Below are 24343 nucleotides of genomic sequence, written 5' to 3'. Positions count from 1 at the left end.
CTTTAGCTTACTCTAATTAGCAGAATTTAATAGTAGTATTTTCTTAAAATATAGTGTAATAGTTAATTGGAACATATCCCAGGTCTGTCATGGAGGAAAACATTTTGAATTTTAAAATTTGTGTGTGAACAGAAGTTCTCAGCAAAAACAATTTTGTGAACAGAAGTTTTGTCTTTTGTTGGAAAAAGAAAAACGGAACAAATGTCTTGTTCACTGTATGTACCAGAAAAAACAAACGGAACAAATTTAGGCAAAATAACTGCGCATGCTGACAAGAGAAAGACAGCAAGAAGATTATCCGTAAGTCCTCAATCCAAACGTTTCTAACTAAACATGGATTGAAACGTAGTAAATAGTTGAACATCTGCAAATGTGAACGATGCTGATCATACAAACTTTGAATTGATTAATTTTAGTCTTTCCGACAGAAACCAGGCAATGAGATAGAAATACATACTATTATTATTGGTGGAAAATGTAAGATCCACGTCCGTAGACTTAAAGGATTATTCTCGGACGAAAACATGTGTTACTCATGTTTGATTTTGTACAAAGGTTATACACTTCGACATAGAAGCTGGCTAGAACAGCATGTGACTGATATTTAGAGAAATATAAATAAGAAAACTTAAAGCCAGGACCCAGAAAAACCCATGTGATTTTCGTGGCTATTACTGTGGAGTGTAGGCTGTAGGACACTGCATAATTCTATTTACACATTTATAAACAGAAGACAATGTGAGACTTTCACCTTTTTCCATGTAAGCTAATAGCTAGCTTAGCTTTACATGCACCATGGGGATTGCAAGGCGTCCCAGCCAGTTGCATCCACAAGGTTGCCAGCAAAACTGCCTGGATCATCCATCACTGGAAAATCTAATGACATAGCAGCTTCTGCCCAAATGGAGTCGTCTAAAACAGGCAAGTTCACACTCATATTTTCCCAGAACCCATCAATTCCATCTTCATTTTGCCCAAATTTTGCATTTTTCTCCGCCAGCTTCCCTTGAGAATCAATGTTCTCGTTGGGGAAAGACATGACTGAATCATTATTGAACAATGGAGTTACATCATTGGCCCTGATAATAATTGGGCTATTTGATGAACTCGTACCTGATGAATTGTTCAAGTTTTGGGGTTGGTTCCCCATTGGAGCAATCTGAGTATTGTCTGAAGAAGGTGGATACTCGGGGGCGTTGACACATAATTCTGGCAAGTTGAGCTTGGCATCGGAGCCGTAGAGTTTACTGGCAGCAGCATCATAAGCCATTGCAGCTTCATGAGAAGTGTCAAAAGTTCCAAGCCAAAGACGAGCACCACGGTTGGGTTCACGAATTTCAGCCACCCATTTGCCCCAAGTTCTCTGCCTGACACCTTTGTAAGTGCAGAGAGCATTCTCTGGACCTCCCTTTCCTCTCATGCACCCTTTTCTCGAGCTTGCTTGTGCAGGTTTCTTGACTTGTTTTCTCTCTCCAAAGCCACCCGTGACTGATGTTGACATTGTTCCAACAGAGAAACAGGGGAAGTAAAAAAAATGAGGAAAGTGATTGATAAGCACATTGCATGAAAAGGTGTAATGGTATTTATATGGCAGCAAAAGGAGATAAGAGCTCAAATGGGGGTAATTAAGCTTGCCTGAAACGTGTCTTAAGATGGGTTTGGGATGATGGTTGGCATGAAGACCCTGTTTGCTCGTGTTGACAGCGAAGCTCACTGTCATTTCTCATGGACACACTTGGCCTAGACTCTTGTCTGCACACAAGCTCAAGTGGCAAACAGGGAAGGGAAAAAAAAAAAGGAAAATGCAGCTAGATTTTGTAAATTCTAGGGGGAGAAAAAGAAGAAAATAATGGATGACGGTCAATTTAATAATCGGAAACGGCATGTTCGGGCGATCGGTTGGAGATAAGAACATGGGAAGGGTTAACACATGACAAATGACAAATTAGAAAGGGAGTTTTGACACGTGGGGGCTCCCAAGTACATTGAGGTGGTGGACGCCTTGGAAGTCAGTGTGAACTTTGAAACCATCCAACCAAAAAACAAACCTATGAAACCAGGTTCAAGAATGGCCTTAAATTCATGCATCAATAGGGCCCATGCTGCTATTACTTTGCCAAAAAGATCCCTTCGTACACTGAATCTTTCCGAGTCAAAATATGATATGGACTCAGGGTTCCAACTCGGTTGTCTCCGTTATACTCTATTCTATCTAATCGCCCCAACTCCTTTATTGTGTCTTGTCAAAAGATTTCCAGGGCAGCTTGTCTCAAATTCACATTTCACTCGTATCAAAATACTGTCTCGATTTGCTTGTGTACGAATTAATGAATCACCTCTACCAACTAACAACTATGTGGTTTTAAACTTATGACTAACGCTTCAAAAAGTAAAGAAAAATAGGGGAGATGGGAAAAATTTTTTAGTATTATTTCCCAGGTAAAGCTAGAATTGCTGTGCCGGCAAACCTATTATCTTGTTTTACGGATCATTTTCAAAAAAAGAAAAAAAGAAAAGAAAGAGTTGAATTCTTGGGCTAATATTATTGTATATGGAAAAGCAGCCCATGACGATGCAGACTTACATTTCAAATGGAAATCCAACAACAAGAATCCAGCAAAGCTTATTTCCAAGTCCAATAATGGGCGGCCCTCGATTTTAAAGAAGTGGCTTCCAACTTAAACGATGGCAAACTTGGCCCCGCCTAGATGACTCCCTAACCAACAATGATAAGTTTCAGAATTTTGAACAGTTACATTAACCCCTCCAAAAAAATGGTCAACCCTTGTCTTAATGGCAAGTTTCATTTGTTTTTAATTTCAAAGAAATTTACTAGTTAGGAGTTAGGCAAGAAAACATTACAACTCAATATAATTTATTTTTATTATCAAAAAGTAAAATTTCAAAAAATATTTCGTAACCATGTAATATTAACAGTAAGATACAAATTGAATTCAAGTAAAAAAAAAAAGTTTAAAATTTATCTTAATCAAGTGGTACTACTAGTTACATAATTTAACTAAGAAGAGTTTTTGGATTTCATTGGGGGCAGCTAACCCCATTTCCCCCATTGCAAAATTCACTGCTTTGAAAGGCCATTCACGGAAAGAGGCAATCAGGAAAACTTCAAAAAGTGCATGAACATTTAGACGCACCCAAAGGACCAGCGTCACAGCCTTTACAGAGTCGCAGGCAATCACTATATTGTCAACCACGATGAAACCTTACAGCAAATGCGTAACAAAACCATATTCGCAACAACATTTTAAGCAGCCTTAACTGTCCCTCACAGAAATTCTTTCAAATTTTCCTCTTCAGCTTTTCAGAAAGTCCTTCAAAGAAAATGGGGGAGGCCCATCCTACAAAACCAAGTTTAATGTAATGTTCGGTCTAAGTATTCAAGACAGAATTTGACTCCAACCAAAGGTAGCAGTTAATGACTACACATTCATACAATAAAATACCTCTATTTATTACCTTAGCATGCTCTTGGTTTAAGCATTGTCTAACTAACGTTGTTTGTTGTATCAGCCTTTCCATTGCCGTATAGCTAGGATGGTTTGCATGAGCTGACATGTAATTAGTAAAAGAAAGAATAATCAAATTGAGTGACAATAAATAGCAGTTAACCATAGGAAGAAAGAATCTATACAATATTCTAAAAGGTAATCTGGCGCAAGAAGTAGATATAAGAATTAAACAAACCAAGAATTGCTCGATTTAAACTCTCTGCAACAAGATGCCGGTGCTCCAAGCTAATTAGATGAAACATTGGAGATTTCTCTGGTTCCTCATATGCAAGCAAAGCCATAAAATCCTGCAGTAACAGCAATGTCTTTCACTATCCGACACATAGATTAGATGCATGAAAATTTGCTAAGTTTACATACTTCAAGCTTTTCAACATATTTTTGCTCCTTCCCAAAAGGGGACAACTTCATCCGTGCAAATTCCAGAGCTTCTGTGCTGCAACAGAAGTGAATTTTTTTAAAAAAATACATGTATAGAATACATGTCATTCATAATTCAAGAGATTTCCTGTTTTCTTCTCACCATTTTCTAGAGCATACGAGCTCGACAAAATGAAGGCTTAGAAGATCAAAATGCAGGTCCTTATTTTTCTCTAATAAGTTAGTTGCCAGCTGTTCAGTCAATTCAATGGCCTTAAGTGCATTACCCTCTAAAGCAAATTGAAAAATTCCTGCACAAAATCCCAACAAAATTGTCAGCATTTTCAGACTATAAAAGAGAGGTGACAGCAAACTAATACAGAGAAGATATAATTCATGGTAGTAAGATCACTGCTAAGAAATCGACTTGGCTGGCAAGATTGACACTTGTTTCTTTTGTGGTTCCGTTGCAATATTTCAAAAAAAATTGTAGTAGCTAATACAGCTTAGCAGTCAAGCATGCACAAGCAAGTTCTCAGTTTTTGCAGAAATTGAGTAAGCTAAGTAAACCATCTATTAGCCATATTTCAGCTTGGATGTCAAATACTCCAAATCCCTTTAATTTTTCTTGACACATACCCACATGCACACTAGTTCACCTTTGAAACTCTCAGTAAAGAATTCCAAGATAGACCCAACCATTAGAAAACCTTGCATCTTTGACAATCGCAAATGCATTGGTGGAACAAATATGCATCAGCATAGTAATCCTAGGTTATCTATATCTCATGCATAAAATTTATCAAGTGAGAAAAACTTCACCTACTTTTTCTTTTTTCCATGTCCTCAAGATAATCAGAAGGCTGCTTCATCCCAGTACAAGCAATAAAAGATTCCACGGTTTCTTTAAAGCAATTGTGCACAAGATATGACATAACAATGTTGTGGATGTCATTATCATTGACTTCCTGTAAAAACAACATGGAGATGGAAGCCCCGATGTAAGAAGATAAGGCTACTGAAGGGACAGAACTATAACATAGATTAATCTATATTGCCATTCTGGAGCTCCATTGTCAAAAACGAAGATGAAAAAAGGAGTCCATAAGAATGTGGACTACAAGATAGATTGAACCAATCTTATAAAGCAAATTACAAAATTCATCAAAAAAGGACCGAAGATGAGGAATGCTATTTTAAGTTGTGACACCATACACTATTGGCTAGGACATGACAGTATCACATTACACCAACGCTACTAATTATTGCTACAAGAAGCAGCTGAAACAATAGTAACTTGCCAAATTCCATATAGCACCAAAAATCACGAAACAACGTTAAGACTTAGATTCACACTAGATTAAACAACCCCAAAATAACCTGCTACCAAGAACTACACTAAGACACAAACTAACTTTCCGAACGAATATTCAAGATTTGAACTTGTGGAAGTGCAGCAAACTCCCAATCGAAGAGTCGACCCCACTAGAATCATGGTTTTACTTGCTTCCATGATTTATCTGTCAACCATAACAGTATAATACAAAGAGCCTTGCATAGTGGTTCTATTGCAAAACCAAGCATGCATGTATATAATAGAACCCACGCTTAATTCGGAATCAGAGTTAAAATTCAAACCCTAACGAAACTTTATAGCCGCAATAAGTAACAAAATCCATGATTATAATAAATCCCTAAGAACCCAGTAAACTATAGCAAACTTATTAATCTGCATAATTGCACAATACCCTAATTTCTTAAGTTCAATTAAAAAAAGATATCAGGCTTTGGATTATTCGAGAAAAAATAAAATTTCAGCAACAATGCAATTAACCAAACAAATTAAAAGCATAAAACTATATTACGATTTTCAAAAATAATTCAAAATTTCAATTTCACAACTGAAAAGAAATGGGGGAAAAGGTTTAAAACTTACAATGTGTTCGTACTGACGAGGATCAACGTCCATGATTGGGCAGATTATGAGAATTGAAGCTTTAGGGTTTTGGTGTTTAAAAAATAAATATAAATAAATAAATAGGGTGGATGGGCGTTGGCGTTTTCGCGGATATCTCAGTCCGTAGGAAGAAGGCGATCTTCGCAGTCTGTAACTCTCTCTCTCTGTCTTTGTGTTTTTATTTATATTATTATAGGATACGTTTTAAAGTGCGATCGGATCGAATTGCTATTTCTGAGTACATATGCATTTTTTCAGAATTCCTGTGTTTCAATGGCTAAGGGCAACATTTGACTTGCAATTATTTTTATTACAATTATTAAATTATTTAATCATATTTATAAATTATGTAAGAATTTTCACTTAATAAGGATAGATTTTACACAATATTTTTATGCCTTTTGTTTTTTCTTTATAAAAAAATTATAAATGAAAAAAATTTAAATTCATATTTGATATATTTTATTTTTTAAAAGTAATTAAATGAATTTAATTAAATTAAATTTTAAATTTAATAATTCTTATCTTTAATTGGTTATAATTGTAATATAATTTACCTCAAAATTCTTTCATCCTAGTTTACCTAATATTTAATGTTCTTCAATCATTTGTTTTAAATCAATAATATTCAATATATTAAACATTTAATTTAATAGTTGATGCATGACATTTGAATTGATCAATTTTTTTTTCTCAAATAAAAAAAATAATATTCATAAATTACTCATTTGCTTACATTATTAATTGCATTTCTTACATGGGCTAAATCAAGTCTACCGTAAAGGAGAATTTGTATTCAATTTTTTTGGATAAGATGATTATCCCATGAATAAAACTTATTTTTATAATTATTTTTATTTGTATAATTAAACAATCAATGAATTTGTATACCAATATTAGAGTGGTCAATCCAACTCATTCATAGCAGATTTCGACCCGACCTGATCTTATAGGATCGTTTTTTTTTTTCAAAATTGGATTTCAAGTCGGATCGAATAACGTTAAAAAAAAATCGGGTTCAAGTTTTAGACAAACCCGTCCCAATTAGATATTATATAAAAATAATTTTTAAGTTAATTTTTTATTTATATATTTTATATAATTATATATTTAAATATTTATATTTAAAAAATAATATTTTATTAATTTCAAGTCTGATCGGGTACGATTTATATAATATTAGATTCGATTCGATTCAAGTATTAAAAAAATAAAAAATTTTGATCAGATCGAATTTAAATTTTGACAAATATAAAATCGAATCGAGTTCAAGACGAACAAAAACCTACCATTTCTTGACCCGTTATCATCTTTAACCAAGATCAAGTTAAAAAGATAAAATAATTGAGTAGTTTAATTAATTTATATAATAATCTTTAAAATATGATGTTAAATATTTTTAAATTTTTAAATTTAATATTTATAAATTTTTTTTGCATCTCTTTTATATAAAAAAATTACCCAAATTTCTTTTTAATTTTCTTAAAATCTAGCTCTTCAATTAATTCTTTTTAGTTATGGAGAGCCAAAAGGAGTATGACAGTGAACTGATTATTCCTAACATTTATTCTTTCGGTTAACAACTTTCGAACAGGTTATGACTTATACGGAGCTTAAACGATCTTGATTGCAGACAAACAGATCCTTTAGCTTGTCGCCTGTCAATTGCTCTAATGAACAGCGAACAAACGACATATATTGAGAAATGCATAAGCGTGCAAAAAATATCATGAACAAACCGACAAACACATGCCCCCACGCATTGGAATTCACTGGATCTAAGTATATAGTAATTTTAGATTCGTTTGTTTTGCTGAAAACAGTATTAAAAAATAAGTTTTAAAAAATATTTATATTTTTTCAATTAAAAAAGATTTTTTATTATTTAAATAAATTAATAAAAATATTTTCATAATTTTATTGTTTGGTTATTTTTTAAAATATTTTTTTAAAAAATAATATTTATATAATTATTAAAATATTAAGAATTATTTATTATTAAAATATATTGAAATTATTTATTATTAAAATTATTAATATTAAAAAATAATTACATTTTAATAATAATATTTAATACTAAAATATTATGTTAATATAAAAAAATTAAAATAAAATAATTTTTTATTTTTTATATTATTTATTAATATATAATATTGATATTATATTATTTATTCATATAATATTATCTATTAATATATTTATTAATTAAATTAATAATATTTATTAGTATTAATATATTATTATAATATTTATTTATAATAATATTTATTAATATATTATTTATTAATATATTATATTAATAATATATTATTCATAAATAAAATTATGTTCAAAACTGTTGACAAATAATTTTTTTAAATTCATAAGATAATTTTTTTAAAAATAATTTTATTTTTTATTAAACAATAAATAATTTTTTATTGATCAATCAAATTTTTATTAAATAAATATTTAAAAATTTAAAAATTATTTTTTAAAAATCATTTTTCACGGGGCCATCTTTCAACAGTCGGACATTGCAAGAATTTAGGAGCTGGGTCGTTTTAGGACAATTTCCTATCCAGTTTCGCTCAAAGCAAGCCATGTTCTCACTTCCTCTTTGGATGCCCACATTTCTAGGCTAGCAAATATATACCATTGAAAAAACCCGAAACACCCTTCTTTTTCTCACAACAAAAGATGGAACCCTTTGGTGCTTCTTTTCTGTTATCTTTCCTGCTTTTCTTTGACCTTTCTTTTGCTTCTTCTCCTTCTCATATCTCTCATCTCTTTGAAACTTGGTGTGATGAACATGGTAAGAAGTACTCATCTGAAGAAGAACAATCTTACAGAATTAAAGTCTTTGAAGACAATTATGGCTTTGTTACTCAACACAATGATATGGCAAATTCTTCTTATACTTTGGCTCTCAATGCTTTTGCTGATCTCACTCACCACGAGTTCAAGGCCTCCCGCTTGGGTCTCTTTGCTGCTGCTGCCATTGATCACCATAGACAACGAAACCTTCAGGAGCCAGGCCTTCTTCGAGGTATTCCAGAGTCGTTGGATTGGAGGAAGAAAGGGGCTGTGACCCAGGTCAAAGATCAAGGGAGCTGTGGTATGCAAATGTTTTGCTATGAAATCTTTTACTTCACTCGTTTTGGATGGTGTTTTTTTGTGTTTCAATTTTGTTGGGTTGATGATTGATGACTATGCCTTTTGTTCTTGGGTTAACAATGTTGAATTTTAGTATATTGCTTTACTTTTTCTTTATGAATTTAAGCTTTTTTGAGACCAGCACAGTTTTCTTTTCTTTCTTTGGATAATTAACAAGCATTGATTAGATTTGAGCTGGATCTAGATCAAATAGCTTCTTCTTTTTTTCTAGTTATCATGAAATTTAAGAAAATTGAACACTGACCAAGGAATTTGTCTGAATAGAGTGCTCTATACCAGTTAGTCTATGCATAGGCAAGAAATATTGATACTGGAAACCTCCATTTTTAATTTATTTACCATATTGAGGGGATTTAGGTGTACAACAATCCCTATGGTTTTGAATTATTCAAGTTAATTCAAGGTTCTTGATCATCACCTTTAGGTTGAGTTTGATAACTTGAATTTAAAAGATATGATTTGGATTCTAAATTTAATATAAAGTGTGTAATATGATATTGGTAAATATGACTATCGTGATTATTTTCAAATTTATGAATTTGTTGGATATCTATTTAGTGTTGAATTTGAAATTATCTTTTTATACAATTTATATAGCAAAATTAAATATAAATTTACTCTCATAAATTTATCTGTCCAAACATATCCTGTTTCCCAAAGTTTTGGATTTAAATGCATAAAATCATTATGAATAGGTTATTCCAATACCATAAGTCATACATGGCAACATCAGAAGCTATATTTTGAGTTACAAGTTGCAGATTGAGCCTGTTTTATGTAAATTAGACAGAGACAAGTCTAATTATTGTTCTTGTATAGGTGCTTGTTGGTCATTCTCAGCTACTGGAGCTATGGAAGGTATAAATAAAATTGTCATAGGATCTCTTGTGAGCCTATCTGAACAAGAATTGGTTGATTGTGATAGATCTTACAATAGTGGCTGTGAGGGTGGGTTGATGGATTATGCCTATCAATTTGTCATTGATAACCATGGAATAGACACTGAAGAAGATTACCCATACCAAACTCAGGAAAAGACTTGCAACAAGGAAAAAGTAATATTTCAGTTCCCTAATTTTTAGTTTTGTCAAGAAGTTAGTCTCATACTAAACTTTTTATTCAGTAAATTTAGTTTTGATATCTACTTTTCTTATTTATTGCAGTTGAAAAGGCGTGTGGTAACAATTGATGGTTACACTGATATACCAGCAAATAATGAAAAACAGCTATTACAAGCAGTGGCAACTCAGCCTGTGAGTGTAGGTATATGTGGGAGCGAGAGAGCATTTCAGTTGTACTCCAAGGTTAGTCCTAATACTCGTCTCAGAAAGCTTCATTTCCCTGATCCACTATCATTCTGATTAACAGTTTTTTATGTGACAGGGGATATTCACTGGTCCATGCTCAAATTCCTTGGACCATGCTGTGTTAATTGTAGGTTACGGTTCAGAAAATGGAATGGATTATTGGATCGTAAAGAACTCATGGGGAACACGTTGGGGAATGAATGGTTATATTCACATGATACGTAATGGTGGCAATTCTGAAGGGATTTGTGGCATTAACATGCTGGCTTCATATCCAACAAAGACTAGTCCAAATCCACCTCCTCCACCTCCACCAGGACCGACTAAGTGCAATCTTTTTACTTACTGTTCAGCCGGGGAAACTTGTTGCTGTACACATCGCGTATTTGGAATGTGTTTTTCTTGGAAATGTTGCGAATTGGATTCTGCTGTTTGTTGCAAGGACAATCGGCACTGTTGTCCTCATGACTATCCTGTTTGTGATACAAAAAAGAATCAGTGCCTCAAGGTTAGCATGAACCTTTTTTTTCCATTAGACACTGAACTTCGATATCTTAAATAATCAAAGTATGGCATGATAGAAGGTTTTAAAGTCTAGACTAATGAATATCTTGTGCTTACAGCGTATTGGAAATGCTACTAGAATGGAAACATTTGATAAGAGGCAGGCTTCTAGGAAGTTCAACCGTTGGTGGTCCGTTGTTGAGAATTTGATTTAATGAAGTTGAGCTGTAAGACATTTTCCATAAACTGCTGTTCAAGTTTCATCTTTATACCATAGAGATTATATCCATGTAATCATTTGTTGAGCATTCTGAAGCCTTGAAATTGATTGGCTGAACATTTATTGTTCAACAGAATCTTGCCTTTCTTTACCAGTTTTTATACTGGTGGCAGAAGGAGGTTTGGAGGTTTTCTAAAAGATTACTACAAATTGAGGATTATTTTTAGTTATTTCACGGCTTTATTCAAAATAATTTTTTATTTTTTAATTTGAACATTTTAGTACCCGGTGGCAGCCTAGTCTAAAGAGATGTTAAAGGCTCTATATATTAGCCAAAACCAATAACGAGAATAAGAAAAAAAGAAGAAAATGGGTATAGTTAACGGCCCAAGTTAAATTACAATATCATAATGTTGAGCTTCAGAAGCCGGAGGTTAATCCGATAGCAAAAAATGATAGGCTTTTAACAAGTCTTGGGCTTTGGCTTGGGCTTTCTTAAAGCATGACGTTTTTTCACGTATGCCCAACTGAAAGCAAAACAAGCACGGACGCACTGCCATTAGCCCTCTTCATGACCTTGTCCAAACTCAAAAGGACCATTAGATCCCTTTACACGGAATTATTGTCACCGGTGACCACGTAAATGTTGCGTCACATACATACGAGAATGCCGTCACGTGTTACTCGCATTCAAGGTTTACTGAGTAGTCTTTGGACTTCCCTATCATTCACCAACCTCTTATGCATTTTTATCCTGTTTTTATGATTAATTAAAAAGCAGTATCATACTTTAAGAAAAGATTTACTTAGATAGGTGGTGGTTGATTTCACAGCTTCATGGGGCGGGCCATGCCGTTTTCTTGCATGGGAGAGCTTGCTAAGAAGCTGCCCAATCTCATATTCTTGAAGGTGGATGTGGATGAACTAAAAGTCGGATCTATTAAGCCTTTGCTTAAATACAGTGTTTAACTAGCTTTTGATTTATATATTAACTTGACTCAAGCAGAGAGTGGTGAATAGTAATAAATTTTCTGACGATATTCTCTTGTGTTTTGCAGTTGTGACTCGGGATTGGGCTATAAAGGCAAAGCCAACTTTTTATCTTTATGAGATAAGGCACTATAGTTGACAGGGTTGTGGATGTAAGGAAAGATGAGTTGGAGCAGAAAATAACCTTACATATGCAGAAAGCATGAATCGTCGTTTAATTCTACCCTTTGAAGTCTGAAGTTGTTTTCTGAAACTAGAATGTCTCTTGGATAGATACCAAATGATGTGCGGTTGTAGTTGTTTCTAAAGCCTTTACATTTTCAGCTACAGTTAAACAGTAGCGAAAAAGCATTTAGGCAATGAAATTGAAATATCTTCTCCACCTCTATCTTTACTCTTTTTTAAGTTTCTACTTCCCAGCTTCCTGAGCTGTGACAATTTGAGAAAGCAAAAAAACTCGAAATCGATGAATTTTGATTCGATTTAATTTTTTATGATCGATTTTTTTGGTTTTTTAAAAATTGGATATCGAATCAGATCGAGCGATATAGAAAAAAAATCAAGATCAGATCAGGATCGAGTTTTAGGTAAACTCAACATTACCCGACCCGATATATATATAAAAATAATTTTATAATTATTTATATATATTTATATATATTTAATTTTATATTTATATTAAAAATAATATTTTATTAATTTTGGGTCTGATCGAATATGATTTTATATAATATCCGATCAAATCGGATTCAAATATAAAAATAATAAAAAATTATAAGATCGAATTCGAGTTTTACATGTTTAAAAGTCGGATCGAGTTCGAAACGAACAAAAATTCGTCTCAATCCGACCCGTTGCCATCTCTAGACAATGTCTTGATAATTTTCATAAACTGATCTCCTCACAAGAGATTTCTTTTATGCATCTCCGTCAAGTTCTTCAAAGACTCCATAAAAGATCCAGAAGATAAGTCAGATAAGACTTCAGGAGGATTCAAATATAATCTTTTTTTATGCTAACTGCACGATGAGAAGTCAAAGCTAAATTTCATAGCCCTACACTAAAAGCTTAGTCATTTATACGGTTTAAGAACGATACCAACTTTGGATTGGCTGGCAATAACCACTCTGGCACTTTGGAGGTTAGAATGTCCCTGAATAACACCTGCTGCAGTCACCCTATGCATAAGCCATCCAATATCTTCCTGAGCTCTGCCCATTAATCCATACTTGATCCTTTCCCATGCTACGCATATACAAAGCCAATGGTTAATCGCCTCTTGGGGCATTGAAATAAATCTGCAACATCCAAGCCAAGATTTAGCTTCTGACACCAACTAAAAATCCAAAGTCATTTATCACACACATCCAAAAACAGAAAGAAAAATCCCCTTATTCATCACCTTGCCATTCCCTTGCCCGATCAGCTTTACTACCTTATACTAACTATGTCAGACTGCCAACTCCGTGTAGATCGTGAAACTCAGATCCATTCAATAGGATTAGGTCCATTAGACACACCAAATTCATCACTTCTCCCTTTAAACTGTTTGAAAGTAATTCTGAGAGCCTAACTAGCTTCTTCTGGCATTTATAAAGCATCAGCGAAACAGGTAAATCATAATTTTTGCAGATGAATGCAAGTTGTCAAAACTGGTTTGACCATGTATGCAATGTCGAGTCTTTCTTTCCTAGGTCAACGCCATGCAAGAAAATACCTAGAATTCTCTTTTTCCATGTCTCATAAAGCAGTTCAACATTCTTTAAACCACAACAAAATTGTACCAGTAGTTGAAAAATGATTTGAGCCTAAGGCTTTGGTTGGAACAAGTTTAGTTCTGCCCCATCCTAATGAATCCATAGGGTAAAGGAAAGGCCTGATCTCAAATCACAAATCTGCTAGCAGTTAACATTATGGTCAAGAGCAACTAACTAGTAATCCAACAACTATGCTAACAAGTGCAAAGTGATTTGTTCCCGCTTGTAGGTTCACTGGTCTGGAAAATCTGAATCTCTGGTTTTCCCCAGTCGCAGAGGCTGACTCTGATTTTATCATATGATTTGGTATGACTTAGAAAGCAGATAGCAAAATTCATTGCTATAAATATGCGATAGGTTCAAGACCATTCCAAAAGACATGTGTCTATGACATCCAAGCCTCCATCTTTATTCTTTAGCATTCTTTGTAAGATACTGCCACATCTAAATCCAAAAAAAAAACCCAAAAAACTCCGTTCTTTTTTTTTTTTTTTTGTGGTTTCAAGGGGAAAAAAAAAGAGTGAAAGACAATCACTTCAGGCCTCGGGGGCTTCTGGAATAATGAATGGAGCCAGAGATGAGAATTCTCCTTTGTCCATACTGCGATGGATCAGCGTAGAACACACTAACAAAGTGTGTGAAGAACAAAATCCACGGCTTGGAAACTGAGCTAGTTTTTATTTCCCTTCAATCCACTCCAAGCTTAAGAATCCAACAAGATGCAATATAATAAAGAACAAGACATATCCAAAAAGACTTGCTTTTGTGCAATAATAATTCATCCAAGATTCTAACAACTAGTAGTAAAAAACAAGCAGAGATTCCATATCAACAATTTACAGATTCGTGCATAACAAATTATGCATCAAAAACGTCTATATATTCACCAAATTCTCAACAAAGTTCGCTTAAATTCACTCAAATTCCTCGTCATGAAGAGGGGAACACGTCTTTCACAGCCGATGCGGCGGACAAGTAATTGAGAGTGTTCCTTAAAGTTTCCTTCTCTCTTTTTAACCTGGCCGCCGTATCTTCCAACTCCAGCAAAGCTTGTTGCTCTCTAGGCGCCCCTTCGAATGTGCTCCCTACAAAAAAAGAAAACGGCGTCGGAAATAGGTTCCTCCTCAAATCCTGCGCTTCCTTTTCCGGTTTCCCGTTAAGCCGATTCGACAACCGAATCACGTCTTTCATGTAACTCTCCACTTCATTGGCTAATCCTTCTAAATCTTCGTCGCCGGAGGGTCGGTCTTCGAGCCAGTTGACTTCCGCGACGAGATACGGCTTCGTACGGACGATGTTGGTGACACGGAACCGTTCCTGGCCTTTACAAATGAGGAAGAAGCGGTCATCGACGAGACGTTCGTGCTTGACTATCTCGCCGACGCATCCGACGTCTGCGGTGCCGGAGACGGTGTCGGAGTAAATTACGCCAAAGCGGAGGTCGGTGTGGAGGAGCGTGTGCATCATAATGCGGTAACGGAACTCGAAGATCTGTAGTGGGAGGATAGCGCCGGGGAAGAGAACTAAGGGAAGAGGAAATAGAGGGAGCTCTGCGACGTCGTCTGGTTTAGGAGGATTACTGTGGTGTTTCTCGGGGAAAGAGGAAGCGGAACACTGGAGGGAGTTGAGCCTATGGAATCTGCGCGATTGAGAGCGAGAAGATGACTTTGAAAAGGGCTTCAATTTAGGGTTTAAAAGAGAAGGATTGGCTGCTTTGGGGTTTATCAGAGGTTGGTGAGTGAGCGAAGATGAAGAATGGGAGGGGATTAGCTGAGGGAGAGCCATTGAGAAAACACCAGAAACTGTTCGATGTTTTGCGTAAGTGAAAAAATAATTACATAAATAAAAAGAAATCCTAAAAATGAGTACTTACCACTACTTTCCCATTCGTTGAAGAAAACAGGAAACTAATTTTTATTTTAAGAATATTATTATTGTCTTCTGTAAAAGCTTGGGAAAATCTAGTGCGTGTGAAATGTGGATCGGAGGATCCCACGTAGGAGTTGCGCTGTCTGGATTTTTGTGGCACGTGTGTTAAATTTTGGACTTGAATTTCCTTTGGACAATTAGGATGGTGGTGCTTGCTGTTTCATGGTTCATTTTCGGTGGGGTTGCATTGGTTATAAAATTTTGGGATAATGGAGAGAGATTCTTTGCATAATTCGACCAACGATTCCAACCCATGTAATTCAAGGGGAAGAATGGGGTCAAATGGTATCATAGTCATAGTATTACTGGTTTTGAAACGTTCTTGAAGATAATTACATACAATCTTTCTCCCAACTTGATTGAAATATAAAACTCGTTTCCTTTTCAATAACTTGATTCAAATCTTACTCCAAACCGTAATTATCAGCATTACAAAACTTCGTTAAGTTTAGGCATCAATTTTCAACAATTAAAAAAATTTTTTTATTTGTTTCTTATTATTCAATTTTTGTGAGAAACACTTTAAAAATAAAATTTTAATGTGAAAGATTACATTTTTAAAAACGTTTAAAGAAATTAAATTCAAACAAAAATGAAATAGTCTTAATCATGTGTATATATATATATATATATATTAAAGCAAAAAGGGTCTGGAAAATCCCTATATATATATTTTTTGTACAATTATAGGTGCAAAAGTAATATAATCTATCATTTTAACATTATGAAAAAGAAACATAACCCTTTTTAGATGGTCCATCTTTCAATCCCACTTCTAACTTTTGTTCATTTCCCTTCCTATTTCCAATTTAATGATAAATTTACAATTGCTTTGCATATAAAACCCTTATATTATTTCAAAAAAGAAAAAAAAAAAAGACCCTTATATAATATTCGGAACTACCAATTAAAATGGATAATAATATGTCAGGCCACAAGATTTTCATATTCTTATATTAACACATAATCATATAAGAGTCGAATTATTTCATATATATTTTTAAAGAATTTAACATATTAAAACCCAATTTGAGGAAAAAATAAATAAATATAATATTTGTATTAGAAAAACACCATCTATACCGAACCCGACCGATCATAGCTGATGGTCTAATGTTATGGGATTGGGCTTCTTAAGAGTTAAGCCTGACTCCAACCCAATAAAAACACAATAAAAAAGGTTTTTAACAAGTTTTGGGCTCTAGCTTCGGCTTGCGTAAATCATTACGTTTTTTTACCGTCATCCCGCGCCGCCAGGTAGTGTCGCGTCCTTATCCAAATTCGAAAGGGTCCTACGTGGAACTATTATCACCGTTGATCACAAAAATTTTGCTTCGCTTACATGGGAGAATGCGTGATGTGTTTCCAGAGCATTACGAATGGCATTCTCGTAATAAGTCTCTAAATTCGTCTATATAAGGAATCGCCGCGTTGCTTTAGGTAATTACTGCTTTTTCGATCATTTCAGCTTCGATATCGAAAGGAAGGGAAAACAATGGCGGAAGTAATCGGCTGCCACACTGTTGATTCATGGAACGAGCAGCTCCAGTTGGCAAACGCGTCCAAGAAACTGGTAAAAATCTATTCTATCTTTGGATTAACTAAAGAAAGCGGTAAAAATCTGTTCGTTCTTTGGATTAACTAGAACTTTATGTTTGTGAGATTGTTGGAAAATGAGTTTTCTTTACTTCTCTTTTTCGTACCTTTTGTTTGTTTGAAATGGGTATGCTTTTTGTTTTTCTTCTAATTCATCAATTGTAATTCAGTGAATGCAAACAGAACTTGGGTTAATCACTGAAAATTGATAGCAAAACACGGTTTGATTTCAATTCAAGATTTAGATTCTTTGATTTTCGTTTGCCTGATTCGATCTTACATTTGGACTTGAAATTCTATCCCGTGCTTAATTGTCACAACAGTTGTTTAGTGATTACTTCGATTTATCTCATATTGTTGTTTGGATTGGTGGTGGTGGATTTCACAGCTTCATGGTGTGGGCCATGCCGTTTGATTACACCAGTCCTGGTAGAGCTTGCTAAGAAGCTGCCTCAAGTCATATTCTTGAAGGTTGATGTGGATGAATTGAAGGTAGGATCTTTAAAACCTTTGCTTAATAAAGTGTGTAATTAGCTTTTGATTTTTATTAACTTGACTCAACCAGAGGATGGTAAGTAGTAGTAATAAATTTTCTTGACAATATTTCCATGTATTTGGCAGACCGTGGCTCAGGATTGGGCTATCGAGGCAATGCCAACTTTGATCTTTCTGAAAGAAGGCACCATAGTTGACAAGATTGTGGGTGCTAGGAAAGATGAACTGTATCAGAAAATAGCTTTGCATTCTTCCGACTCAGTGCAGACGGCATGAATTGACGTTTAGTCGGACTCTTTGAAGTTTGAAGTTGTTTCTGGAACTATGGTTTTACTTAATAAATAATAAATGATGTCTGTCTGGGCAAATATTAAGTAACGTGCCGTTGTATTTGCATTTGGCTACTGTCTGCTTCCGACCTTGTTTAAATTTGAGATCTATCTTATATTAAAGTTAGTCTAATATTTTCTGAGCGTAGAATCCAGTGCATTACAAAGAACTGCCACCGTCGATAGCAAATTAAAATTGGAAATTAGAATGATTCATTTCTTGAAAGCACACTTGACAATGTCGAACAATATTGCTTCTTGCATGGCATTTTGAGAATGATTCTGGCACTCCTCTCAATAGAAAGAGAAGGCCAAAAAGTGGGATTTCAAACTCAGATATCAACCGGCTAGCCTGTAGTCACTCGGTACTTTACAGAGGATTCATCCATGCCAAATCTAAGGACGGCTGCCTAATTCTAAAATCTTTATATTGCTGCCACAATTTAACGATGGTGAAATAGCATTTAGACAATGAAACTGAAATATCTTATCCACCCATATATCTACTCTACTCTTCTTTTATTTTCTCCTTCTCAGCTGCATCCCTTATTTATGACTGTGTCTAAGCAATGTTTATAAAACTGATCGCCTCACAAGGGAAATTTTTGATGCATCTCCGCCAAGTTCTTCAAACACTACCAACAAATTTTGTGTTGGCTTTAGCCATGATCTTGGAACGTGATACCTGAAAAATCCAGATTATAAAAAAGTCAGATAAGAGTTTAGGAGGATTTAAATATAATCGTATTTTATGATAACTGCATACTAAGAAGTTAGAGCTAAATACCATAGCCCTACATTGAAAGATTAGTCATTTATGGAGTTTGAGAATAATACCATCTTTGCGTTGGCTGGCCACAACCACTCTGGCACTTTGAAGGTCGGAATGTCCCCGAGTAACTACAAGGACCGCAGTCACCCTTTGCATAAGCCATCCAATATCTTCCTAAGCTCTGTCCATTGATCCATACTTGACCCTTTCCCATACTCCGCATATCCAAAGCCAACGGTTCATCTCCTCCTGGGGCATTGAAATAAGCCTGCAATATCCAAGCCAAGATTTAGCTTCCATCTAAAAAATCTAAAGTTATTTATCCCAACCCAACACCCCCACCCAAAAAGACCCCCTACATTTCTTTGCCCCCTCAGCTTTCCTACCTTATACCATGTCATAGACTGTCGAGTCCGTATAGCTAGTGAACCTCGGATCCATTCTACGGATGAGGCTCCATTTGGAGAGACCAAATTCATTGCTTCTCCTTTTAAGCCAACCTGTTTGAAGGTAACTTCGGTGAGCCCAACTTCTGTCATTTATAAAGCATCATCGAAACAGGTAAATAGCAGTTTTTGCAGAAGAATGCAAGTTTTCAAACCTGGTATGACCATTTCTGCCAGGTCAAGTCTTTCTGTCCTTGGTCCAGGCCATGCAACAAAACACCTAGAATTCCTGTTTTCCATGTTTCGTAGTGCAGTCCAACATTCTTGAACACCACCAAAAATTTGTATTAGTAATTGAGAAACTTTACCATACAGTGTTGTGAGTTTAAAGTTTTGGCTGGGACAAGTGCAGTTCACTTGCTTTGCCCCCGTCCTGATGGATCCATAGGTAAAGGAATAGTCCGATCTAATTGTAAATGTGCTAGCTAACATTTGCAAAGCATAGTCAACAGCAACTAACCGGCAATCCAACCGCTATGCTGAGAAGTGCAATGCGATTTGTTCCAGCACGTAGTTTCACTGGTCCTGTAAACGTGAATCTCCTGTTTTCCCTGGTCCCAAAGGCTGACCCTGTGATTTTATCGTATTCCTAAGCATGACTTATGCATATATGACAGTACAGTGCTATCACCATGTAATGTATACTTCAATCATATTACTTGATGAGTAAATCCACAAAATACCTGAGAACTGTCCGTTGATGAAGACATGAAGAGCATGGCCAGCTGAATCCACATTAAGAGTGGGCTTTTGTGCTCCCCGCAGAAATGATTCTGACGGACTTATGTCAACACTGGAATGAAATTTAAACAAGTAGAAATTATTAGCATATTGCCTCGACTACTTTATATTAAATATTATTGTGGCTACTGCCTTAAGCACTATACATACATCAGATTTACAGATACAAGAAGCATAAATATTTATGTCTGACAAACTTCATCATGTGAATTAATTTAAACTGTAGATATCAAATATGCATATGCTGTTGAGTATGGATCATCTCTAATTTCCTCATATGTCGGTCCAACTCATTCTCTCAAGATCTCAATAAACCTCAAGTGTATCAAAATGCGGTGCCTCACCTGGTTGTGTACCACAAGTAGTCACTAGTATCTCTGGTAACATTCATCTGCTCCAAGAGTCCAAGAGCTGTGATTCTTGAACTTTCCCCTAGAGAAGAAATGTCTTCATCATAATTCGCCCATGAGAACATCTTGGAGTTCACTGGCAACATTTGGATCTGTGACGTTTTAACTCCAACCTTGATGCACATAGGACAATTATATAAGTATTTTCATAGGAAAATCAAAAGATTAAAAGAAAATCGCCTTAATTACATTAAAATAGGGCCTCTGAATTTACTTACTAATGCAGTGTTAAATGCGACATTTATGCAATCGGGAAGGATGCTAATGGACCAAGGTGGCAAATTGTAGTGCCTGTTATTAAACATCACCCTAGCAGCAGATTTCACATGGTAATTAGAGATAAAAGCTGCACAGCTTCCTTGCCTTGAATAGAATACATGGGCCTGAAAAATAATCATTATTAACATCATCAGTGAAAACTGGAAAGTTTTTTTTTTTTTTTGCAAATTATCCTACTTCCAACATATAATAAATGTAATTATTGACAGAAAAAGCTTACTTGCTGATAGGCTCCCAAGGAAGTAACAGTAGGATCTGAGGAAACTAAAGCATGTTCGCATAGCTTTATAGCCCTATGAAGCTCCTTCAGATGACCATATTTAGGCTGGCGGATTAAACCTAAACGAGGTGAATTTGTCAGTCGCAAAGAGTTCAAAGAAAAAAGCCCTATAATATGTTGCTATATATACAAAAGTTAGGATCTATGAGAACATAAAAGTAAGAAAAGGAAATGAGAAAGATCTGTGGATTAATCAATTGCTCCTGTCAAATTCTGATAAGGCATGCTTAGATTGTGAAAAAATTAAATGCGTTTCACAGTTCATGGTTTTCAATATAATGAGAATGAACTCGGTTTTCTGACCATATTCATCAATTGGAGCATCATAGTCATAACTGCTTGTAATAAATGGTCCACCAGCCGTCCGTTCAAAGTTGGTTCCTCCATGGTACTATAAAAAACACATAGAGCACAAGCTGTAAGTTTAAACTTGTTGCTTGTACCATGAGTCTTTTTCAATTAAACCAAAATAAACATGGCAACTAACCATGTAATAATTAATATATGAGCCACCCTTTTGTACGAAACGAGCAACGGCAAATGCCAAGTCTTCAACTGGGCGCTGGTGAATTGTGCCACCAAATTCTGTAAACCTTCTCATTTTTGAGTGAACAAATATTAGATACACAAATAAGCATATTAACTTTACATTCATTCTGAAGGGTTGGCAAAGAAATTACTCACCAGCCACTCCAAGCCTCAGTCCACAATGTAGGCTTGTAAGGTTTGTTGGGAGAGAATGCATCGCAGTAAAAGCCATTACATGCATTTATCTGTATTCAAGATGTGAAGGATAACGGAGTCAGGGTCTTTTGAGACCACATGAAATTCAATTAAGAGGAAAACTGGTTGAATTAAAAGGTAAATCATTGGACAACAAGGCAAAATCAGGGAAGGGGAGAGAGTGAGACAGTTTACCACGGGATCTGGGGCGTCGTCTTCCTTGCACATTACCCATGGGACTCCAGTATCCAGTTCAACAGCCATTTTTGCAGCCCAATTAATGTATGCATGACCAGCATCTCCAAGTGCCTTACTCTCAGGGCCATATTCATTCTCAATCTGCACAAATGAACCAATCTAAAAGAATTAACATAAATAGTAATTCAGACCAAAGCATCGATTGTTTTTGGCAGTTTAGGCTCTTAGCATCCTTCCATCTCTTATCTTTCTGAAAGCCAAATCCTAGCTAATTTGAGCAAACCAAAATTTCACTAGAAATCATAAATGCCAAAAATCAAGAATCTCAAACCTGAGAGAGGATGATGGGGCCACCCTGTGATGCAAAAAGTTTTTCATTCTTCATCATTTGGACAATTTTCTGGGTAAATCCTTGCATTGCCCTCTGTGGGGAAAAAAAAATAACACAAAACAAAACAAAAGAGAAAAAAAATTAGAATTACTTAAAAGCCTATTAACTTTTTGACTTCTCCAATTTCATTTTACTTGCTTTTCTAACTTTCTTCTTCACATTGAAAGGGAATCTTTCTCCTTTCTTTCGGATTTTTCCATTTTAGTGAAGAAATTCATAGAACAGACAAAATTGATAAAAAAAAAAAAAACAAAAACAGAACAAAAAGGTTTAAAAATTGAAAGGAGAAAAAAGAAAACACCTTGAAGGGCTCATTATCTGTTCTGAAGCTGATACCAGGAACATACTTAAGCCAGACAGGAAATCCTCTGTAGCAGAAAGAGAATGTAAGCCAATCAAATCCAGCATTCAATCCAGGAAGCAAGGAACCACATCTTTTATCAAGCAGTTACTCTTAAATATGCTAAGAAAGTTAAAAAAATTTTCTTTTAACCGAAAAGGGAAGGATAATAAAAATAGTAAGTACCCAAAATTCCACTCTGCACAAACATAAGGTCCAATGCGAAGATGAAGGTATAGTCCCATTTTTTGCACTGTCTTAATAAACCGTACCAGGTCGTATCTGCCCTCGAAATTATACTATACCATCCCAAAAACAGAGAAAACCAAAAGAAGGAACTGAAATGTTAAAGAAGTGAACTGAAAGAACACATAATTCAAGGATGACCCAGTTGAGATCTAAGATAGTACATTGCCAGGAGAAGGTTCATGGCCATTCCAAAAGACATAGGTGTCTATGACATCCAAGCCCCCATCTTTAGCCTTCTTTATAAGATCCTCCCACATCTACATCCAAAAGAAAGAAATCTAAAAATCAGTCCTTGTTGTTTTCAAGGGAAATATAAAAAAATGAAAAGAGTGAACGACAAATCACCTCAGGGGTGCTTCTGGGATAATGGATGGAACCGGAGATGAGGATTCTCCTTTGTCCATTAATGAGAATAGCTTTCTTATCATAGGTAATGCTGCACTGGAGCAGCCTAGAATTCACTAACAAGGCTGTGAAGAACAAAATCAACAGCTTGGAAACTGAGCTAGTTTCCATTTCCCTTCAATAACAATGAACTTGGAGGGAAATTTTGAAAACAACAAGAAGAACTTAAATAAGTGAAGTGAGAGAGAAGTTGGCAAAACACTGATCTGCTACTCTGGAACCAGCATTGTTCTCAGTTCACATTGAGATCTCATCAGGTTTGCTGTTTTTTATCTGTACTTGGGGTATGGTTGTTACTTCCAGTTAAAAATTCGTGGAAGAGTCCTATTCATTTTCAGTCATCAAAATAATGGAGAGGGAAATAGTACTACTAGCCAAACGAAAAAAGGTTGGAGCTTTAATGGAAGAAACGGGAAACAAAGGGCGGTCCAAACCATTATTACACATTGCCATGACCCATGGTAAAAGAGAGAAGGAAATGGAAATTCAGTGACTGTACCCTAAACTTTGTATAATTATGTTTCCATTCCCAAGTTTGAATTTGGAATTTGAAGTATTTATTATTCACCGCTTTCATGTTTATTGGGACTAATAAATAAAGATATTTGACTCTTGTATAATTATTTTTTAAAAATAATATTATTTAATAAATTTAAATATTAGTATTTATAATTTTTGTCTTTTTAAAGTGCCTTTTTTGTAAATAAAAAATAAAAGTATGAAGTTTAAATTATTAGATACAGACAAAATACTTAATGATAATTAAAGGAAGCAATTCATAGTTTTGTGCTAATAAAGCATTTGCCTTGTTTTTCCATTTATGTTTGTATATTTTTCATATTTATATCTAATACTTATATATCTTACCCAAAAAAAAAAAAAAAAACCCAACATTATAATTGTCCACCATGTATTGCTTTCATGCTTTTTTATGTTTTGAATAAAATCGCATCTGATCCCAATTGGCCCATACTATAAA

General features: G+C 34.9%; 4 protein-coding genes, 1 long non-coding RNA gene and 1 pseudogene across 9 annotated transcripts; 2 read left to right on the top strand and 4 right to left on the bottom strand.

Annotated features, from left to right (window-relative positions):
• Positions 1 to 91: 91 nt before the first annotated feature.
• Positions 92 to 2744, bottom strand: LOC111312767 (dehydration-responsive element-binding protein 2D pseudogene; annotated as a pseudogene). Its single transcript, XR_016346706.1, has one exon. The product of XR_016346706.1 is annotated as a dehydration-responsive element-binding protein 2D pseudogene (transcript).
• Positions 2745 to 2858: 114 nt separating this feature from the next.
• Positions 2859 to 6130, bottom strand: LOC111312768 (uncharacterized). The gene is made up of 7 exons (XM_022913357.2): positions 5827 to 6130; positions 4717 to 4858; positions 4054 to 4201; positions 3891 to 3966; positions 3706 to 3817; positions 3478 to 3569; positions 2859 to 3359 (listed from the first exon to the last, which is right to left on the bottom strand). The coding sequence occupies exons 1-7, from the start codon at positions 5857 to 5859 to the stop codon at positions 3315 to 3317; spliced, it is 648 nt and encodes a 215-aa protein (XP_022769092.2). The 5' UTR covers positions 5860 to 6130; the 3' UTR covers positions 2859 to 3314.
• A 2272-nt stretch (positions 6131 to 8402) lies between these two features.
• On the top strand, positions 8403 to 12412 carry XBCP3 (xylem bark cysteine peptidase 3). Of its 3 annotated transcripts, XR_016346701.1 has the most exons (7): positions 8403 to 8944; positions 9823 to 10058; positions 10167 to 10307; positions 10387 to 10818; positions 10934 to 11041; positions 11868 to 11943; positions 12093 to 12412. XR_016346701.1 is itself a non-coding variant. In XM_089768819.1 (6 exons), the coding sequence occupies exons 1-5, from the start codon at positions 8527 to 8529 to the stop codon at positions 11027 to 11029; spliced, it is 1323 nt and encodes a 440-aa protein (XP_089624945.1). In that variant the 5' UTR covers positions 8403 to 8526; the 3' UTR covers positions 11030 to 11041; positions 12093 to 12412. The 3 variants fall into 3 exon arrangements, 2 of the variants coding, with proteins under 2 accessions (XP_089624945.1, XP_022769083.2); XM_089768819.1 differs by lacking the exon at positions 11868 to 11943; XM_022913348.2 differs by lacking the exons at positions 11868 to 11943; positions 12093 to 12412 and having other exon boundaries at positions 8404 to 8944; positions 10934 to 11264.
• A 345-nt stretch (positions 12413 to 12757) lies between these two features.
• Positions 12758 to 14307, bottom strand: LOC149520615 (uncharacterized). The gene is made up of 2 exons (XR_016346696.1): positions 13427 to 14307; positions 12758 to 13322 (listed from the first exon to the last, which is right to left on the bottom strand). It is a non-coding gene; the product is annotated as an uncharacterized LOC149520615 (long non-coding RNA).
• A 2828-nt stretch (positions 14308 to 17135) lies between these two features.
• Positions 17136 to 18281, top strand: LOC111310854 (thioredoxin H-type-like). 2 transcript variants are annotated; one of them, XM_089768795.1, is made up of 3 exons: positions 17136 to 17285; positions 17678 to 17798; positions 17928 to 18281. In XM_089768795.1, exons 1-3 carry the CDS (start codon positions 17206 to 17208, stop codon positions 18075 to 18077), a joined length of 351 nt encoding a protein of 116 aa, XP_089624921.1. In that variant the 5' UTR covers positions 17136 to 17205; the 3' UTR covers positions 18078 to 18281. The 2 variants fall into 2 exon arrangements, with proteins under 2 accessions (XP_089624921.1, XP_089624924.1); XM_089768798.1 differs by having other exon boundaries at positions 17153 to 17283; positions 17695 to 17798.
• Positions 18282 to 18320: 39 nt separating this feature from the next.
• LOC111312762 (beta-galactosidase 5-like) lies at positions 18321 to 23608 on the bottom strand. Its single transcript, XM_022913347.2, has 18 exons — positions 23305 to 23608; positions 23121 to 23216; positions 22897 to 23009; positions 22672 to 22738; positions 22311 to 22403; positions 21977 to 22120; positions 21743 to 21831; positions 21546 to 21651; positions 21362 to 21449; positions 20999 to 21117; positions 20718 to 20882; positions 20434 to 20612; positions 20032 to 20141; positions 19809 to 19918; positions 19504 to 19611; positions 19289 to 19402; positions 18968 to 19170; positions 18321 to 18815 (listed from the first exon to the last, which is right to left on the bottom strand). Exons 1-18 carry the CDS (start codon positions 23473 to 23475, stop codon positions 18704 to 18706), a joined length of 2187 nt encoding a protein of 728 aa, XP_022769082.1. The 5' UTR covers positions 23476 to 23608; the 3' UTR covers positions 18321 to 18703.
• Between the last annotated feature and the right edge of the window lie 735 nt (positions 23609 to 24343).

Source organism: Durio zibethinus, chromosome 1 (assembly GCF_047325235.1).
Source record: "Durio zibethinus cultivar Kanyao isolate XHJ-2024 chromosome 1, ASM4732523v1, whole genome shotgun sequence".
NCBI lineage: Eukaryota > Viridiplantae > Streptophyta > Magnoliopsida > Malvales > Malvaceae > Durio > Durio zibethinus.
This window is presented reverse-complemented; position numbering and strand designations above follow the sequence as displayed.

Excerpts from the sequence above, each read along its gene's own strand:
- LOC111312768 (XM_022913357.2), bottom strand. The coding sequence starts at position 5,859 with ATGGACGTTGATCCTCGTCAGTACGAACACATT. Across the intron at positions 4,859-5,826 it reads CTCGTCAGTACGAACACATT|GAAGTCAATGATAATGACAT; the intron begins GTAAGTTTTAAA and ends TTGTTTTTACAG. Across the intron at positions 3,967-4,053 it reads CTCGTATGCTCTAGAAAATG|CACAGAAGCTCTGGAATTTG; the intron begins GTGAGAAGAAAA and ends CTTCTGTTGCAG.
- XBCP3 (XM_089768819.1), top strand. The coding sequence starts at position 8,527 with ATGGAACCCTTTGGTGCTTCTTTTCTGTTATCTTTCCTGCTTTTCTTT. Across the intron at positions 10,308-10,386 it reads CATTTCAGTTGTACTCCAAG|GGGATATTCACTGGTCCATG; the intron begins GTTAGTCCTAAT and ends TTTATGTGACAG. Across the intron at positions 10,819-10,933 it reads AAAAGAATCAGTGCCTCAAG|CGTATTGGAAATGCTACTAG; the intron begins GTTAGCATGAAC and ends TTGTGCTTACAG.
- LOC111310854 (XM_089768795.1), top strand. The coding sequence starts at position 17,206 with ATGGCGGAAGTAATCGGCTGCCACACTGTTGATTCATGGAACGAGCAG. Across the intron at positions 17,286-17,677 it reads AACGCGTCCAAGAAACTGGT|GGTGGTGGATTTCACAGCTT; the intron begins AAAAATCTATTC and ends GTTTGGATTGGT. Across the intron at positions 17,799-17,927 it reads TTGATGTGGATGAATTGAAG|ACCGTGGCTCAGGATTGGGC; the intron begins GTAGGATCTTTA and ends TGTATTTGGCAG.
- LOC111312762 (XM_022913347.2), bottom strand. The coding sequence starts at position 23,475 with ATGGAAACTAGCTCAGTTTCCAAGCTGTTGATTTTGTTCTTCACAGCC. Across the intron at positions 20,142-20,433 it reads TACTTGTGGTACACAACCAG|TGTTGACATAAGTCCGTCAG; the intron begins GTGAGGCACCGC and ends ATTTCATTCCAG. Across the intron at positions 19,919-20,031 it reads CATCAACGGACAGTTCTCAG|GGTCAGCCTTTGGGACCAGG; the intron begins GTATTTTGTGGA and ends ATAAAATCACAG.